General features: G+C 36.5%; 1 protein-coding gene across 4 annotated transcripts in view; it reads right to left on the bottom strand.

The window, feature by feature from the left end:
• LOC306888429 (SH3 and multiple ankyrin repeat domains protein 3-like) overlaps positions 1-20,931 on the bottom strand; it is a 211,001-nt gene that overhangs the window by 60,696 nt on the left and 129,374 nt on the right. For all 4 annotated transcript variants that reach the window (XR_013785750.1, XR_013785751.1, XM_079446722.1 and 1 more), the window contains exon 12: positions 16,937-17,121. Coding sequence is in view for 2 of the 4 variants with exons in the window: in XM_079446722.1 (XP_079302848.1) it covers positions 16,937-17,121 (185 nt within the window). In the remaining 2 variants the exon portion in view is untranslated. The remainder of the gene's footprint in view (positions 1-16,936; positions 17,122-20,931) is intronic.

Here is a 20,931-nt window from a genome sequence, read left to right as displayed (position 1 = left end):
CAGAAGATGGTAAGTGCCTCCTACCATACACCAGTGAAAACACAGAAAGCCAGAAAATTCCATAAATGGTAGGGAAAGAGTTAATCATAAAGATTTCTGACCGAATGAACAGTGGATGGCAATTAGAATGACATCATAAAAAATGTGTACATTAAATACAACAGAAATATTTTTAATTTTAATTTATTTATATATATATATATATATATATATATACATATATACATACTGTATATATGTAATACGATTATCTAATGTAAAATATCTATAGCTAGATTATAGCTAGACTCAGTTTACCAATGTGAAACTGTATCAAAGTTTGATTATTATAATAGTGTAAACTTACATCATTCACAATGATTAGTAAAGAACAATCAGTCCGTCTGGCTCAACAAGCACCACTGATTGCAGCAGACAACAGCACACTTCCCTTCTCCCATCAACATACAGAGAACACCAATCTTATTTAAAGCCAATATTTAAAACAGTTAGACCCAGAACACCATTAGCGGCCATTAATGCAGCCACTTTTTCCTCTAGCTTCACTCTCTTACCTCACTCAGTCTCTCTCAAAGCACCAGATAAAAGTAGTTAGAGAAGATTAAACGCACAGTTAAAGCATTTCTCTCTGACAGCAGGCCGACAGGTACAATAGACCCATGGAAATGGTCTCAGTCCATCACCCCTCCCCCTGTATTCTCCTGCATTAGTGATTTTGTTAACACTGTGTGACTGCTTAATGAATTTAATCAGAGAGAAAGATTGCCAAGTTCACCTTTGATGAGCGATGTGAGGTGAAAAACACTTCTTCGCTGGGAGAGTTATGTGTGAGACTGACGATTTTTCATGACTGTTGTTGCATTAACAAGTATTGGCATATCTAGGTGTGGGAGTTTTTGGGCTTGGATCCAAATTAAATTGGACCCTATCCTATCCCACAAATAATTCACCCAAAAAATTTAAAATCCTTATATATTCACACTCATGTTTCTTCAAACCTGTTAGCTGTTATCTTTTTATATCAAACACATATTCACAAAAATTGTGTGTAAAAGATCAAAAACACCAAAAATTATATATATATATATATATATATATATATATATATATATATATATATATATATATATATATATACACACACACTGTTTTTTCTGGTCCCCGAATCTGATTGGCTGAGAGCCATTTCCAGCGGTGCATTATTCTAGTGATAACAGAACTCGGTTTTCATTGTTTGTTTCACTCTGCTTGCAGTATTTCCCAGTGTCGAGTAATTGCGAGTGTCATGGCTGATGCTCAAATACACTATAATTTTATAAATAATACTGTTTCTGTGTCACGGAATGTAGTTTTTTTTAAGGCAAGAATGTAGTTGTTTAGACTTCAAACATACAGTTTGTTATTAAAGATATTGTCTATTTGAAAATTTGCTTCAACATTTTCAGAAGTGTGAGCTCCAAGGTGAATTATTTGAGTGAATTATTCGTAATTTTTGGGTGAATTATTTCTCATTCACATTCACTGTCAGCACGGCTTCCCCAGGTTCAGATCAGCAAACAGCAGTTTGTTTATGGAGGGACTCCTTCACTGTCAGGATTGTTGCTGTGGTGGAGGTGGAAGTCTGCAGTCAGGAGCAGCAGTGACAGAGGAAGCCCCTCTCTGTCCCACCTCTGCCTTCATGCTTGGTGTCACAAGCATGAAGATTCAGAATGAACTGTTTTTTTGGGGGGTTTTTGGCTTTGCGTTGTGAATAGTAATGTTTGTCTACATGCTAAATTGAATGCTTATATTCCCAAAAAGCAAGAAAAAAAATTGTTTAAGATTTCTTTAAATAAAGGCCTCTTTAAAAAAACATCACAAGATGCTGTTCACAAGATACACCCTCTAATTAAACACCCTCAAAGTGTGAGTGAATCATGGTTAAGAGAGAAAGACAAGAGTGCATATACAACATGCCACAAGCAGAAGGCTATTGTGTGTTAGCCCAGGTGTGTGTGTGTGTGTGTGTATGTATGTGACAGGTGGTGTGGGGGTGGGTCAAAAGTTTGGGGCAAGGTAAAGGTGACAGAGAGAATACAGGTGGTCAGCTGTGACAGAAAAGTCAAAATGCACCGAGTGGCGCATTAACCTTGGGATCAAAGATATCGCATACAAACAAGCGCAAGCTGATGTAAGCAAAACATTGACTCATTATAAGCAGACACAACACGAGTACAAACACCAGCGCTGATTAGTCTCTCAGATATAAAAAGTGACATTTGAAATTATTTTCAGAGATAACTACCAAGCAGTCACTTACAATAACTCTCATAGCCAGACTTTTGATCATCAGCAATAAATGCAGTTCACAGTGCAGCTTATTCTGGCCAAGAATCACCCACTTAGATGGCAGGCGGACATTTCCATGATGTAATCAAATCACAGTTTCAAATACAAAGCAGAGTTTCCGGGTGCACTTAAAGATATCTTGTTTACTTGCTACTAAGTGTCTCAAACAAAGTCAGATGGATGAAACTGTGTATATTCAGAAATTACACAAAGCCAGCCAATCAGATTAGAGCTTGCTGTTTTGATAAACAGAGAATAAGGCATACAGAGAAATTAATGAATTAATTTTTCTATATACATATCTATATATTTTTTAAATGTTTTGGAAATAATTCTTGTATGCTCACAAAGGCTGCATTTGATCTAAAATACAATAAAAACAGCAATAATTTGAAATAATATTACAATTTAAAATATCTGTGTTATCTTTAATATATTTTAAAAAGGTAATTTATCTCTGTGATCCAAAGCTGAATTTTCAGCATTATTACTTCAGTCTTCACTGTCACATGATCCTTCAGAAATCATTCAAATAAGCTGATTTTCATCTTAAGAAACATTTTTATTATTATTAATGTTGTGCTTTGGTAATACTTTATTTTAAGGACCAATTTTCACTATTAACTAGTTGCTTATTAGCATGCATATTACTAGCATACTGGCTGTTTATTAGTACTTACTAGGCACATATTAATGCCTTATACTCCATGACCATATTCTAGATCCCTTAATCCTGCCCCATATACCTAAACTTAACAACGACCTTACTAACTATGAATAAGCAGAAAATTAGGAATTTATTGAGGGAAAACTCTTAGTAGTGAATAGTCTTACTGAAACTTTTTATCAGTAACAATATAAATATCTTTACTGTAATATTTGATCAATTTAACGCGTCTAAACATTTATATGCATTTATACATGCATGTATCATTTTACATCATTATTTACTGTGTGGAGACGTGCTGATATTGCGTTTGGTCTCGTTCTGTATCGCGCATTTTGTCAGTGTCTGCAAATAAGGAAAGTGTGTCCAGCTGAATTCAATTAGTATTTTGTTAGACAGGTATAAAAAAGCTTAGTTTACTGCGGCAGCCGTCGCGTGACGGTCTTCTCGTGTGAAGACCGAAGAGTGTAAAGATCTTCGACACCGGCAAAGGATATAATTATCGCTTTTTATTTCTCCTCTTTCCAACTACTTGTTTCACTTCTGTTTCAGTTTTTATAACCATTTCTAACTATGTGTAAGTAAGTTGTTGTTTTTTAGGATTACTGATAAACTACTGTTGTTTGTATTTGTTATCTATTTTAATTTTAGTTAAATTATGTCTGAATTTATTATGTCTGTATAGGTTTTTTATTAAGTTTTAGTTTTATTTAATCTGAGTTATTTAATACTTCAACAAACTAAATGGAAATGAAATAACCAAGGTCAGTTTTTTTTGCAGAGTGCGGACAAATTCAGCTACCTATTGGACTAAACACTTTCTTCTTTTTGTTATACACACCTGAGAATTTCTGTTTTGTTTTGTTTTTCCTGAGCGCACACATTTTCTGCTTTAATAGTAGTTAAGTTTTGAAATTTTGTTGTATACATTTGTCATTTTTATTTCTTTAGTTTTAAAATGTGTATATATAGTATTTAAAAAGTTTTAGCTTTTTATCTGTTTTTAGTTGTTTTAATACTACAATTGATTGCTTCTGTTGTCCTCATTTGTAAGTCGCTTTGGATAAAAGCGTCTGCTAAATGACTAAATATAAATATATATCGTCATATATGTTTTCAAATCTAAGTTAATACCTTGTGAAGCTGCACTATCAGGCAAATAGTGTGTATCCTAAAGCTTTCAGACTCAATGTATTTACACCATAAAGCAACATATGTTCTACTCTGTCACCTTAATAAAAGTTGTGAGTGAGTCAGCACAAATGCACAGACCCTATGATACACAGGCATGAGTCAGCAGAAAGCTTCTTACGGCCATAAGCGGGTTGATGAGATGGGCTCCCTACAGCTGCAATGGGACAATGCGAACCTACATCAAAACCGCCATTCATTACGCTGACAAACGCCATAAAACATCTACAAAAAACGCACACGGACAAACATAAATCCAAAACCGCCGCATGATTTGAGCATCATCTGCGACATGACCTTGCAAAACATAAATTAAGGCTACTCTGACTTACAAACATCTGTATTTATGCACACTTTAAATCGCATTTCAGATGGCGGAATCGTTTCCTGACTACTTTTGGATGCAGAACTGGGTCATATTTTTCTGAATACGTTGCATGGGAAATAATATTTTATATATCTGGCACATTTGAGAGCGATTACACCGTGTCGAACATGCATCACCCAGAGCGTCAGTGCATTGTGGGTATTTATTTAGGTCACTGTGTCTACACCATACGACTTGGCAGAGTCCGACCAAACACAAATATTTTAATATCACCGAGTGTTTAACTTTGACAGTGAAATGTCACATCATTTGGCAAGCGCACATACCATACTGAAGCACAGACACCTGTTGCTAAGAGACAGGCAGATGTGCTCTTTTTTCCAGAATAACTACAGCTGCCTTCGACATACACTGAACAAAAATATAAACGCAACACTTTTGTTTTTGCCCCCATTTTTCATGAGCTGAACTCAAAGATCTAAGACTTTTTCTATGTACACAAAAGGCCTATTTCTCTCAAATATTGTTCACAAATCTGTCTAAATCTGTGTTAGTGAGCACTTCTCCCTTGCCGAGACAATCCATCCACCTCACAGGTGTGGCATATCAAGATGCTGATTAGACAGCATGATTATTGCACAGGTGTGCCTTAGGCTGGTCACAATAAAAGGCCACTCTAAAATGTGCAGTTTTACTCTATTGGGAGGTCCGAAAACCAGTCAGTATCTGGTGTGATCACCATTTGCCTCACGCAGTGCAACACATCTCCTTCGCATAGAGTTGATCAGGTTGTAGCCTGCGGAATGTTGGTCTACTTCTCTTCAATGGCTGTGCGAAGTTGCTGGATATTGGCAAGAACTGGAACATGCTGTCGTATACGCCGATCCAGAGCATCACAAACATGCTCAATAGGTGACATGTCCGGTGAGTATGCTGGCCATGCAAGAACGGGGATGTTTTCAGCTTCCAGGAATTGTGTACATATCCTTGCAACATGGGGCCGTGCATTATCATGCTGCAACATGAGGTGATGGTCGTGGATGAATGGCACAACAATGGGCCTCAGGATCTCGTCACGGTATCTCTGTGCATTCAAAAAGCCATCAATAAAATGCACCTGTGTTTGTTGTCCATAACATACGCCTGCCCATTCCATAACCCCACCGCCACCACGGGCTACTCGATCCACAACGTTGACATCAGCAAACCGCTCACCCACGCCATACACGCCATTCTGCCATCTGCCCTGTACAGTGAAAACCGGGATTCATCCGTGAAGAGAACACCTCTCCAAAGTGCCAGACGCCATCGATTGTGAGAATTTGCACACTCAAGTTGGTTACGACGATGAACTGCAGTCAGGTCAACCCCGAGGAGGACGACTAGTATGCAGATGAGCTTCCCTGAGACAGTTTCTGACAGTTTGTGCAGAAATTCTTTGGTTATGCAAACCGATTTTTGCAGCAGCTGTCCAGGTGGCTGGTCTCAGACGATCTTGGAGGTGAAGATGCTGGATGTGGAGGTCCTGGGCTGGTGCGGTTACACGTACTGCCAAATTCTCTGAAACGCCTTAGGAGACGGCTTATGGTAGAGAAATGAACATTCAATTCACGGGCAACAGCTCTGGTGGACATTCCTGCATTCAGCATGCCAATTGCACACTCCCTCAAAATTTGCGACATCTGTGGCATTGTGCTGTGTGATAAAACTGCACATTTTAGAGTGGCCTTTTATTGTGGCCAGCCTAAGGCACACCTGTGCAATAATCATGCTGTCTAATCAGCTGGATCGATTATCTCGTAAAGGAGAAGTGCTCACTAACATGAGATTTAGACAGATTTGTGAACAATATTTGAGAGAAATAGGCCTTTTGTGTACATAGAAAAAGTCTTAGATCTTTGAGTTCAGCTCATGAAAAATGGGGGCAAAAACAAAAGTGTTTAGTTTATAATTTAGTTCGGTGCAGTTACATATCTACCGTGAAAAGCAAGAGGTCGTGCTCTTGGTACTGAAAGCGCTAGACCCTGCCCGTGGGCCACCAGGACAAGTGGCTGTTTACAAATGTTCACTTTAAGCACAGCAACACAAACTTCTCGACAAATACTAGGAACTAGTGGCCTCTTCAAATTCCAATTCTACTAAGCTGCTTTGAAAAGTAATAGAGCTCTGCTGGGGGAAACCGGCCACACGGTAAAACCGCCTCAGAACTAGTGGAGAAGCACAATTAAAGTTAATTGATTTCTTTAACTTTAAAAGAATTGCGGTTTTACTGTTGGTCGATGGGAAATCTTTAATGAGGTGGACAAACATACCAGGAAATGTTAGAGGATCTAATCAAACACTGGTGCCCATCTATGAATGCCTTTTTTATTTGAATTTATTTGAATGCTTAATGTGGGTAAAGACAATCATTAAAGTCATGAAATCAATATTTAGGTTTTTGGTCCTATGGTGAATGATTTATCAGCTAATACTAAAGATCAAATGTTTGTCTTTTTCTCAATAATAATTAATCAATAATCTTAGAAGAGCCTTGTAAGAACCTTCCCTGCTCACCAGTCACAGTGACAATCCAATCAATTCCCAATAGATAAAAATCAAGTTAACCTACATTTTTACCCATTGAACTTCCTGTTGCATTTGAATTACATCATATTATGGAAGTAAAATGGGTTACGAATCCCATGTTATGTTGACTAATCAGCCAGACCGTTTGCATAAGCAGGAATGCATTAAGGTGCGTCCAAATCCAAAGTCTGCAAACGGTCCTGTCTGCTCCATCTGATCCATTTCTTCAGGCGGAACAGGTGTATCCCTCACTGCCTATAATACATCACATTCATGTGCATGCAGTTTTGGAGCTAAAAGTATAAAACTAAGTATGTTACAGAATGTTAGAAGTGAATAATTATTTAAATACATTTAAAAAATGTTAATTCTGTAACTACAGACATAAACATTATATTACATTTTTGCGTTTGGTATTATTGGACTCAATACCTTTTATAAGTTCATGCATTCCTTGAAATACAAAGCCATAATTTACCAGCACCAAAGATATACACTGTAAAAATTATTTATTAAATTTTCTCATTTGTAAATAAAAGATTATTGGAGTATGTTTTCCAAGGAAATACTATTTCAGTCGTTCTACTTCAAAATGTCATGTTTAATTCAATGTGCTACTTGCTGTTTCTTTATAATTATAACAAATTTGTTTCAAAGTACCAAATTTTGTAAAGTACGGTCAGTGTACAGTTTTCTTTAAAGAGCTCCTATTATGCAAAATTCACTTCTACATGGTGTTTGAACATAAATGTGTGTTGGCAGTTTGTGCACACAACCACTCTATAATGATAAAAATCCAACCCCACTTTTTTTTCATCCCCATAAATCAAAAGCAGTGTCTCAGAACAAGACGTTTGAAGAATTTGTACATAGTGACATCACATTTTACAGGCCCTGCCCATTGTACTGTATATTACGCTGCTGTCACTTAATACACAGATCTAATATAAACATGCAATTTCTTTTGCAGACATAACCAACTGTGTTTTTGCAACTTAAGCGTGTTTTTAACAAACTTGTGTATTCGGATGTGTGCTCAGAAAACCTTATATAAGAAGTTTAAACTGATATGGCTTTAAAGCACATGATTTCAGCACAATAGACATGATAATCGAAACCGAACGGACAGATGTTTTGTTTTGGGCATAGTATTTGAGGTAAAGGCACCACTCTATTCTGAAAAAGTGGGCGGGGAACAGCAGCTCATTTGCATTTAAAGATACACAAAAACAGTGTGTTTCTGCTTCCACTCAAAATAGGCATTTTCAAAACAGTATAATAAATGATCTGTGGGGTATTTTGAGCAAAAACTTCACAGACACATTCTGGGGACACCTGAGGCTTATATTACGTCTTGTAAAAAGGGGCATAATAGGGGCCCTTTAAAAGGAAGCTTCATACAAAAATGCTGCTTGCTTTTGGCACCAACTTACTGAATAGCGAGCAAGCAATTCAATTTCTTTCGGTTCCAAACAGCCATTGTTCTAGGACACAGTGTCCTTTATCCCTTCCTTTTTTGACATTTTTGAACCAAGAAACTCAACAGTTTCGCTCCCATTTAGGTAAAGACGTGTTCAAACTACCCTACAGACTTTGAACTCTAAAATGATACAGTCACATGGTCTTTGATTGAACCAGCCATGATTTTGTCACAGAGTAGATTATCAGTGTGAGCTCATGTTTTCCCAGCATGCTCTAGTCTCGTACACCTCTACTTATTAATCTTTAAGACAGGCATGAAAATGGAATTGCTGCAAATAACAGCCAGATTAGACATTCACAAACATGATTAATGGCTGTGGGACACTCCCAATGCTTGTGGAATATTAACATCATGCGTGCGACAGCCACGTTTCCGTTACGCTGTACGACTATCGCATGCATCAACGCCCATGTTAAACACCCATAAGACCAGTGCCCATGTTTATCTCTCTTGAGTGCCGACAAATTGATTCCAATCACCGTTGACATTCTGATTGAGCTAAAAAGGATACAAATTTTAATATTACCTTGTTGTCGATGGAATGAAATGAGCAGAGAATGCATTCAAGATCATGCAGGACAGCATTAAGAGATATAGAAACATTAAAACTTATCACAGATATAAAAACAGACACAAATCTATTTTAATCTAAACCTACAGCAGACTTCTCTACCTACTGTTTCTAAGAGAATACAGCTGAGCTATAAGGGTAAGATTACCTTTATCGTCCACAGAACCATGGCCATCCTCCTCCTTAATTTCATGCTCTATATAATGGTCTACATAGGGAGATTCTTCTGATGACATTAAGAAAAAAAGAAAAAATGAAATGAATGAATGAAATGAATTTGACAGCACGGGGACAAAACAGAAAATATAACCATATTTACACACAGTTACAAGATCTTATACAATATCATATCAAAATGAAATAAAAAATATACTTTCTTATTTGAATCTTATTTTCAATCTTCAATCAAAATGTAATATAACATGCCCTTCCTTTGAAATTATTTTTCTTTGCTGTTATAGCACGCAGGCTATAATGTGCAACAGCTGGGTTCCAGAAGTAAAATCTCATTTGTTTTACACACATAGCAACTGATTTTGAATGATTCTATATAAAGCTTTCAAGACAAACCTACCATGAGCTCCTGAGGTTAATAATCAACAATAAATTCAGTGTTATTTCACTTTAATAAAAAAAAGCATTTAACAGACAAATTCTAAATTCCAGGTGAAGAACTACACTATACATACACACATATACATATATATATATATATATATATATATATATATATATATATATATACATACATACATATACATATACATATATACATATATATATATATATATATATATATATATATATATATATATATATCTATACACACACACACACACACACACAGTAGGTATGTATATATATATATATATATATATATATATATATATATATAGTATGTGTATATACTGTATGTATACACACACACACACACACACACACACACACACACACACATATATATGTATGTATAAATAATATACACATATATATATATATATATATATATATATATATATATATATATATATATACACTGTATGTATATATGTATAAATAATATACACACATGTATATATACACATACATACAGACAGACAGACAGACAGACAGACAGACAGACAGACAGACAGACAGACAGACAGACAGACAGACAGACAGACAGATAGATAGATAGATAGATAGAATTATTTTTATTTATTATTTTATGTAATATAAATATAAACTACTGGTCAAAACCTTGGAATACTTAAGATTTCACAGTTTCCTAAAAAAAATTAAGCAGCAAAAAACTATTTTCAACATTGAATTAATAAGAAAAATGTGTTCATCAAATCAGAAAATATAGTTTCAGAGGGAAATAGCATAGGCAAATCTTTCAGTATAGATTTTTATTTATTTTTAACTTTAACTGCGCTCTCTCTCAACCTGACAATGTTTAGGGACAAACAATCTGGCATCTTAATTTACCTCAATATAATTACTACAGACTAACCTTGCTAAAACCAGAACCCTGATTGTATGTCATTTTTAGATATGAAACAAAGTCAATGCCTTTATGAAGTTGCTTTGCTTCATATAATGGTAGGCTTCCTAAAATGTAGGTTTCACCATCTTTGTAGGGACATTTGGACACACACACACACACACACACACACACACACACACACACACAAGCACACAAGCGCACAGCAAACCTCATCCATCATTCCATCCTTTTTCGCAAAAACCTAGTAACCTACTGCACTGGATCTACAGGGATCTTCATTCTATTGGTGGTCTGTAGTCTCAAACTGGTTCTGTCTGACCTAAAGCAGTCTACAGAGAGTCCAGCAGGAACAGTGCAGAGTACAGGGCTCTACACTAATGAATTTACCTTCCTCTTCACTTTCTTTGATAGACTCTGCCAGAGAGAGACAACACATACATCAGAGCTATACAAAAAGCCAAGTGTGCATATGTTGGTCTACAATGCTGCTTTTACTAGCATACTTTTCTCTATAGATAACTATGTATGTACTATCAGTATCTACTGAATATCATACAAGAGCTATGAACAGGATAAGAGGAAAGACAGGTGGAGATCAGTGGGCTTCATGTTTACCGAGCATGATCTCGTCATAAACATTCTCTTCTGTCAGAAAATGGAATGAGAGAGAAGAGAAAAAAGTCAAGGTAAAGACGAAGATGAAGAGTGAGGGAAAAACAGGTAAACAGCATTGTAAGAGAAGCAGAAATAGATAAAGTGTTAGACATACTGTCTCTTTGAGCAACAGACAACAGCTTATTGTGAATGTCAGTTGTACTCAGTATTTATTCTGGAAGTCCTTGGCTTGTGCTTCCAAATTTGATGTCTATGAATATGTTGACTTAGTAATTATAGATTGGTACTTAACTTGTACTCAAATTGAGTATGGAGTAATCAGAAGTAGAGATATCAAATGTACTGGTTCAAAGTTCACACTAAAATACATGTAATAAATTCAAAGCATATACCAGTATATATCATGTATATCACATTTGGGTAAAAATATACACTCTAACCTTTGGTTTCTTACAAATGTATCAATTGCATATCAAGCCTGAGATGTGACTTTACCCAATCTGCCCTAAAAATGCTAAACTAAAAATATAATTCTTCAGTAGCAGGTCTCACCCCTGTGAGGGGGGATATATTACCAGGCCTCATCCGTTTATCAACTGCGACCTCAAAGCAAGGCTGAAGTTAGTAAGCTCCAATGAACTGAAGCCACGCAGTCAAAATGCATTTCACATTTGTATGAGGCAAAGGACCATCAAAACATTCCCACATGAGCACGGTAAAGGTTATCAACCTGAAGTCACAAGCAGGTTTATTCAGTCCTCAAGGTCTCACGCAAACGTGATTTTATCAGGGAGCGAGAGTCTCGAAAGGTGAACTAATGCGATTGGGGTACAAAATCACATCACACATAACACTCTCACTGGGTCTCATTCACCAGTAATTCGACATAAGTTGCATACATGGGTGCGCAGAAGAGGTTCTTACACAAAATCTCTAAAAAATGTGCCTGCAGTTATTAATTACCATAATACACACTCAACTCATGTCCATATAAGCGGCTTTTTTTTTTTTGCAAAAATTTGTATTACTTAAAATATTGAAATATTATAAAATATGCACAGGTTCATCTAAAAAAAATACAATACGGTGTAAAATTTCAATGTTTTTCATCAATTGTTTTAGTATGTAAAAATGTACTATATTTTCAACTCATCATATGTAACTCAAAATGTTTCATGCATTTATGCCGCTAATTACAGACTACAGCTCAATAAAAGTATCTAAAATTATTAAAATATTTCCTTTTGAGTTTGAATTTCCATTCATACAGTAAAAATAGCAGGCATCTCTCAGTCAAGTTCAGTAGTTTGAGATGCACCTGTATTATACATTACGATTCAAAAGTTAGGGGTTTAATAATTAATCATTTTATTTAGCAAGGATGCATTAAATTGATCAAAATGTGAAACTGAAGACTGGAGAAATGGCTGCTGGAAATTAAACTGTGCAATCACAGGAATAAATTACATTTTAAAATATATTCAAATGATTATAATTTATATTATTTCACAATATTACTGTTTTTACTGTATTTTTGATTAAATAAATGCAGCCTTGATGACCATTTGAAACTTATAAAAAATACTGACTCCAAATCCAAATTTAATGCACTAAATGGTAGTTTTATATATATCATATTTATTATTTTTTTATAATTTCATAATATGATAAATTACCATAACATATTGAATAATATATACAGTGGCGTGAAAAAGTGTTGGCCCCCCAGTTTTTAAATGAAGGGTTTTTTTTATGAAGGGAAAACAAAATCCAAACCCACTTGGCCCTGTGTGAAAAAGTGTTCTGCCAAGATGAGTGGGCCAAAATTCCTCCACAGCGCTGTAACAGACTCATTGCAAGTTATCGCAAACGCTTGATTGCAGCTGTTGCTGCTAAGGGTGGCCCAACCAGTTATTAGGTTTAGGGGGCAAGCACTTTTTCACACAGGGCCATGTGGGTTTGGATTTTGTTTTCCTTTCATAATAAAAAACTTATTTCAAAAACTGCATGTTGTGTTTACTTGTGTTATCTTTGATTAATATTTAAATTAGTTTGATCTGAAACATTAATGTGTGACAAACATGCAAAAAAAATAAATAAATCAGGAAGGGGGCCAACACTTTTTCACACCACTGTATTATATAAAAATATATATTCATAATATAAAATAAATAAATTTTATATAAACCCAAATTCAGGATACATTAAAGTACAAAACTGAATGGTTAACAAATGAGACCCACTGCATAGCTAGCATTGCTGAAGCTGAAAATGAGATGTTTTCGCAGCAGTGACTCCTACATTAATGAACATCAGTGAGACAGGCATTATGAATATATCAGGAGCTGGGAGTCAAAGAGAGACTCGTCTCCTTCTAAGGTCTCACAGGTGGCTACAAGAGAAAGTGCACAGGAAATATTAATGTTTTTTGACATATGGTGCCGTTACGTCAGAGATGCGTCGTGTGTCCAGCATATGGTTTGTCCTGGCAGTTACTGATCTGGCACAAGCAGCATGCTGTCATGGTGCCACCAGATTATAGCGGCAACTCCATCTCCACCAGCATGGGCATCCTAGCACTTCACGGCCACTAATGCACCTGCTGACCAGCACAGGAATGTGAGTCAGGATGTTTTCCGAAGGAAACGCGTACGTGCAGCTGTTCTGGACTAAATGATTACATGTCCCATAGGACAGTAAAATTACAAAAAAGATCTCTATGATATCTCAGATGTTTCTCCCAGGCAGCAATGAGATTAAATTGCTCTTTTTTTTCTCAAGAACTAGTATTAGGAGAAGACTAGTAATGCTATCTCAAGACATTCAGAAAAGATCACAAACTGAGCTAATAAAGATTCCAAAGATCTCAATATGATCATTTCTTATCAAATCCATCCAAGATCAATTATCTGAGTTATACAACCCACATGAATTTTACAGTTTTATACTGTTACCGTATGTCAACTGATTGACTTATTTGTTTCCTTTAGTAAGTTACTAAAGAAATTTTAGGAGTACATCTGAGACAAAAGTAATATTTACATAGTACATGAAGTCTCATGAATGCAAAAGCGCAATATAATAATAATAATAATTACTTAAATTCAAATTCCTTCAAACTGCATAAATATATAACTAATCCTGTATGCAGGTATTTGGTATATGTCATGTACAGTATATCTGTATTTCTCACAAGGAATTTTGAAAGAAGCACCTGAGACAAAGCTAATATTTAAATGAAGCACAACTAGGACCTTCATTGAGTCTTAAATTGAGTCTTAAGAACTGCAATAAAAAGCAGTTCTGATCAATGATATTAACAACAACAACAACTTCTATTCAGATTCTTCAAGACCAAACGATTTGAGAACTGTCAGTGGCATAAATATATACTTTTTACTCATACCGTATATAAATATTAATCTCACTTATGTCTGTGTGTATTTCCCATAAGGAATTTTAAGAGAACCATCTGAGACAAAGCTCATATATAAATGCAGCATTACTAGGACATTTATTAAGTCTTTAGAACTGCAATAAAAAGCAGCATTTGAGCAATAATAATCACAACGACAACTTCCATTCAAATTCCTTCAAGACCAAATTATCTGAGCTCTCCAGCGGCATAAATATATAACTCTTTACTTATGCTACACGCAAATATTCATCTAATGCATGTCTATTTGTATTTCTCGTAAGGAATTTTTTGTAGCAACATCTGAGCTCCACTAACTTTTCTGAGCTACATATGAGCAACCTCAGAGCAATAACAGCCTTCTCTGGGTACAATCGGAAGAAACTATATTCTATTAAAATGCATTAAAAGTGACAGAAATCAGAAAATGTGCTATATTTTTCTGTACAGCTTCAAGAGGGAGGAAGGAAGCACAGTAACATTGCCATGTATGTGTTCAGGGTGCTGGGTACAGATGTGTGAGCATGCAGGTAGGGCATAGTGGGAAGAAAGGATAAAACACCACTGCAGGGGACTGTGCACGGGACACACACACTCATACACACTGGAGGGCAGTGGGATGGATGCAGTTCTTGGATGGAGATCTTTACCTTCCACTGCGTTTGAGTGGTAGTCTGGTTTGAAGCATGAATGGAGACAAGAACAGAACAACACATAAGCCATGAACCTGAGCCATGAGCGCGCGCACACACTTCTACAGCGCTCATTCACATGCTCAACAGTGTGTATGAGTTACAACCACATCTTTTAAGAGCATCACATGTAGACAGCACAAATTCATGAATACTGTCTGAGCTGAATCTCCTCTGGATCAAGATTCCCTAGCTAGAGCATGTAAGCAAGCGAGCATGTCCCTTACAGCTGAGCATCAGTGTCTGTGTGATGTGAGAGACGGTCTCCAGAGAGCAGTGTTTGACAGACGACAACCCTTCGTCTCCCCGTTCTGAGGCATACCAGGGCAGATGACATGTTAAAGATGGAAAATCATGTGCATCTTGCTAAACAGACAATCTGTAGGTCACTGTGGATCCAGCTACAGTCCTGTTCATAACTCAGCCAGCAGATCTAGTTCTACAGGCTGTCTCAAACCATTTTCTGCTTATAGCAATGACACTGTATGCAACAGATTATAAATAAGCATATTAGGTCCCCAGCCAGAATATTGTGTATTCCAATTGACACTTTATAAAGTAATTGAACAGCTGTATATTTATTCAATTATACAATTTTAACATTTATTTGCAAATATGTATTTAATGTTTAAAGAATATTTATTATGTGTTGCATTTAGAAAATTATTAATAAATCTATAACATTATTTATTGATGTATATATTTTTGTTTTATTAAAATATAAATAGATAAATATGAACAATAATAATTAGTGCTGGGCAACAATTAATCGCGATTAATAACATCCAAAATAAAAGTTTTTGTTTTTAAAATACAAGCGTGTGTGTATTTCTTGTGTAATGTAATAATGTGTATGTGTAATGTTTATTATGTATATAAAAAGACACACACATACAGTATATATTTTGAAAATATTTACATGTATATATTTATATCCATATAACTTATATTATATATAAATATATTTAATATATAAACATAACATTTTTCTTAAATATATACATGCAAGTGTGTGTATTTATATAATAAATATACACAGTACACACTCGTATATTATGTACACAAAAACTTTAATTTAGGATGCGATTAATCATTGCCCAGCACTATAATAAATACATATTTAATTTAATTTAGCACATCAATTTGATAAATAAAAAGTACAGCTGTATAATTAATTTACAAAGCATGAACACAAGGAAAATCAGAATTGTTATTAATTATTTTAAATTTTTTTGACAGAATGCCATTTTGAGATTATCGACCGATAAGCGATATTGCATTGTTTAAAAAACAAACTTGTTGAACTCAAGTAATCCAAACAGCCTTGTCAGTTCATAACAACAGTTTTTCCCTTCCATTACACATGATTATGTGAAAAGCAAATTTTTATTTTTTTTCAATGAAATTAAAAGACTTTCGGACAGACCGATAAAGATGCTAAAGATCCAAGAAATCAACTCTAACAGCATGAGAGACACATTGCGACGCACAAACCATGTTCACAGAGCAAACTTGACGTAACCCCGCCCCTTTTCCAGATGATTGACAGCTCTCAGGTGCAAAGTGATTAGCAGGGAAAGGGCACTCACCTTTGACCCTCTCTCCGCGGTTCAGCTGGATCTCTCCCTCTCCCTGCGGTGTATATGGTTTGACCACGATGAAGGTGCGCCCCGGCACGGCGCTGTAGAGTTTCCGTTTGGGGCCCCGGGCTCCTGAGAGTGTGTGCGAGGGCCCCACGGGAGGAGGGCTGGGGTCCCGCTGGACTGTCCCCGGGCTGTAAACAAAAACATAGGTTACCGTGGTGATGCCCGGCAACTGGTAGCCAAATCCGGTGGTCACCGACATGGTCCCGTGAGAAGCGTGCGTTAGTGGGTCTCCTCTTCGATATTCCCGAACCGGCCAGGGCCAGCGTCAGGTGAAAGCGGCTCACTCCCTCTCTTCCTATCCCTCTTCTCCTCCTCTGCTCCTCTCTCTTCCTTTCTTCCACCTCTCCTCCCTCTGAGCGCTCCCCCTCTCTCCCGTTAACGGCTGCCTGTCGCGAACGGCGCCGAGCGCTCGGGCTGCACTCGCCGCGAGTGGGGCATGTTCTCTCCCCGTGGCTCTGGCGCACGCACACGCACACACGCTGTGACGCGGCTGTGCCGTTTCCCCGTGGCTGGGCTGGCAAGCTCCCGCCCTCAACATTCTATCCGTACGCGGACAGTTGCAGACGACAACGCGCGGGCGCCAGGGGTCCGGATTGATTAGTGTGTGTGGGGGGGTTGAGCACGACTAACCTCACCCCCCTAAAACAGCCCTGCACCCACACACACACACATTCAATCCTAGTGCTGTAATCAACAGCCCCTCCTACCCCCTCTCTCTGCCCTCCAAGTCCTCCCCTCCCTTCCCTGTCTCTCTGCTCTCCCCGTCTCTCTTTTTCTGTCAGTAAGACAGCTTCTGAATGTTAATGCAGCTGCAGGCAGAGCGGCTATAGCCCTGTCTCTCTCATTCATAGCAATCGTTCACCCATTCATTCCACACACACAAGCGAAAAGGCAACATCCCAATATTATTCCTGTTTTCAGTCCAGTCAGGAACGAAACTAGAAGTACAGCAAAACACACACGAGAGAATGAGGTTTAATGGGCTTTAACAGGTTTGTGTGTCCTCAGGATGTTAACTTTCCCTCTATTGGAATTCTGCTCAAATGTTTTGGGGTGAATTCATTGAGAATGACTCACACTTGTTTATGCATTGTTTATTTGTGCTGTTTTATACCTGATACACTAAAGGTGCTATGCAAATAAGGTAAATCACAAACATGCACTGAATTAAATTTGCACATAAGTGGAGAAAGCAGCATACTTCAATACTCTGGCAAACTTTACTGGGAATACAAACACACACACAGAGATACACATATATACACTATATATATATACACTATATATATATATATATATATATATATATATATATATATACACACACACACACACACACACGAAACTGTTTCGCGAATAGACTCCTCTCTTTTGATTCTCAAAAAGAAGCTGATATCTGCTAGCATGAGCAAGGAAATTCTTAAATCTGAAACACTTTACAATAAGGTGCCATTTGTTAACTATATTAAATGCATTAACTAATAAGCAATACTCTTTTACGGTAGATTATTAAATGGTTTATAAGTATTTTTTAGTTTATACTACTGTAGTTAACTAATGTTAACAAATGGAACCTTACTGTAAAGTGTTACCCTTAAACCTTTGTCATTACTGTCAAAATCAGTTAGTCCAAACACACATGCATATTCATGCACTCTTTCCAGCTATCTCTCTCTCTCTCTCTCATCTATCCCTCGCTCTAAACATCGAGCTCAGTGACGGCTTTCCAATTACTGAAGCAGTACGGAGCTAGAGTGACTGCAGCATGTACATGCAGAGTAACAAGAAAGAGAGGAATTTAAGGGCGGAGAGATTATAAGAAACCAAGAGAAGAAAAGAAAAGGGCCGTAAAACAAAGGAGGATGGAAAAGAGAAAGTATCAGAGAAGAAATGATGGACAGAGGCTGTAAGAAGTGAGAGAATGGATGAGAGACAGAGGTATGGAATCCTGTCGTCACGGTTTCCTCTGACTCAGTATCGATTAGTCAGAGACGCCTCAAGCCTGTAATAAACAGCGCTGAAAATCATCGACGGGCTCTGCAGTAATACCATATTTCACACACATCAATCATCATAAAAACAGACATACACAGCCTCTGACAAGTGTTATTTTTATTTAGGACATTTGTAAGACGATAGATTTGAAGTAGTGCAGACCTGTAGATGACATTAACATCAGACTCCGCTCCGTCTGATCTCATGCCGATCTGACTCTTACCATGCATCAGGAACTTCCACAAAGACATGTGCTGCGTTTCAAAACTCAGAATCTAGTGAGCTGCCTACCGAGACAGTTCCAACATTCGAGTTAATTGTGCTTGTGATTCACAACAATTTTATACAAGACTTGAACGTGCATGATGGCCAAAAATGTCTGATTCAAACGTTTGAAAAGTGTTTCATTCAAACATTCAGACGTGCCTATGAAACCCAAAGAATATTGATTCAAACAATCAAACATAGATGTTAATAAGTTGACATATACTTGCAAAGTTTCTCATAGTCAGTATGTTGTGGACCCATCAAAATAAAGCAGACAGTCTACTGATACTCTGTAAAGCTGTAAAGCCTAAAAATGTTTATAAATATTCAAACGTTCCTACATTGCCTCGAAATGTTTTATTTGAACATTCAAACATGCCTATGTTGCCTAAAACATACTGTCAAGGTAGGAAGCTCCCTGGGTTTTGAAACACGACCACATTTTATAAGACCAGAGACACATTCTAACTACTGTACTTCAGCTCTAACGTGTTTCTCTGTCAAGAAGGACTGACCTCATTCAAACTTAATGACAAGCACCTTTAGGTATTAACTCACACATACAGACATGTGTAACCCTCAGAACCCCACACACTCTCACACACAACAACAACCTTGCCCTAATCGACCACACTAATCCCTTCAGGCATACAGTGTCCTGGTGAAGGGTGTGAAAAAGTGATATATTGGCTCTATACCTCTCCTGAGCATCCTCTCGGCTGCCTCCTTGGACACCAACTATACTTCGGTAACCCTGGCAACTGCCATCATGGAGAGATAAATTGAAAGCAACTGTCTTGATTCGCCGGGTGCTCGTGTCAACAATGAATCAGAGGCTTCTTTTCTGCCGTCTCTCACGATTCTTGCTCTCTCTTTAGGTAACAGCAGCTTGATCCGAAGTCAAAGACTAAGTCTCCATGGTGTCATCATGCTGTGAATAACTCCACAAACTTACTTGTCATATGTGTGTTATCTGGGGCCACAGACACAAGCATCTCAACTTTCTCCACTTTCTACAACTTGATAGATATGTTGTTGTTAACTAAAAATAAAACTATTAAAAATAAAAAAAGCTTTTTGTTGTTTGAAATAAAGCTGAATTAAAATATAAATATTAGATTAAAAAAATTAACCTTAACCTACCTACCTATCTATCTATCTATCTATCTATCTATCTATCTATCTATCTATCTATCTATCTATCTATCTATCTATCTATCAAAAAACTTAACTAAAACTATACAAAAACTGAAATAAAATATAAATATTAGATGAAAAAATTTAAATTTAAAAACTTCAGAAAAATAAATATGTATAACTAGAAACTTAAAACAACAACAACAAAAATGACAACTGCACATACAATTTCCAAAAATAACTAAAATGACAAAACTTTATATACACACACTTTTTAATTATAGTTATATTTTGAAATTGTATGTTCTGTTGTAATGTTTATTAGTTTCTATTTCTTTTAAATGTTTCTATTTCTACAGGCTAAGTTTAATTTTTTTTATCTAAAATTAATATCATATTTCAGCTTTATTTCAAACAACAAAAACCTTTTTATTATTTTTAATAGTTTTACTAATTAACATAATAATTTTTAATTAACAACAACAACAACAGCACACACACACACACACACACACACACGCAGAACAAATTTTTATTTT

This window comes from Barbus barbus, assembly GCF_936440315.1.
Source record: "Barbus barbus genome assembly, chromosome: 22".
NCBI lineage: Eukaryota > Metazoa > Chordata > Actinopteri > Cypriniformes > Cyprinidae > Barbus > Barbus barbus.
The sequence above is the reverse complement of the archived record's forward strand: the minus strand, read 5'-3'. Positions and strand labels throughout refer to the sequence as shown.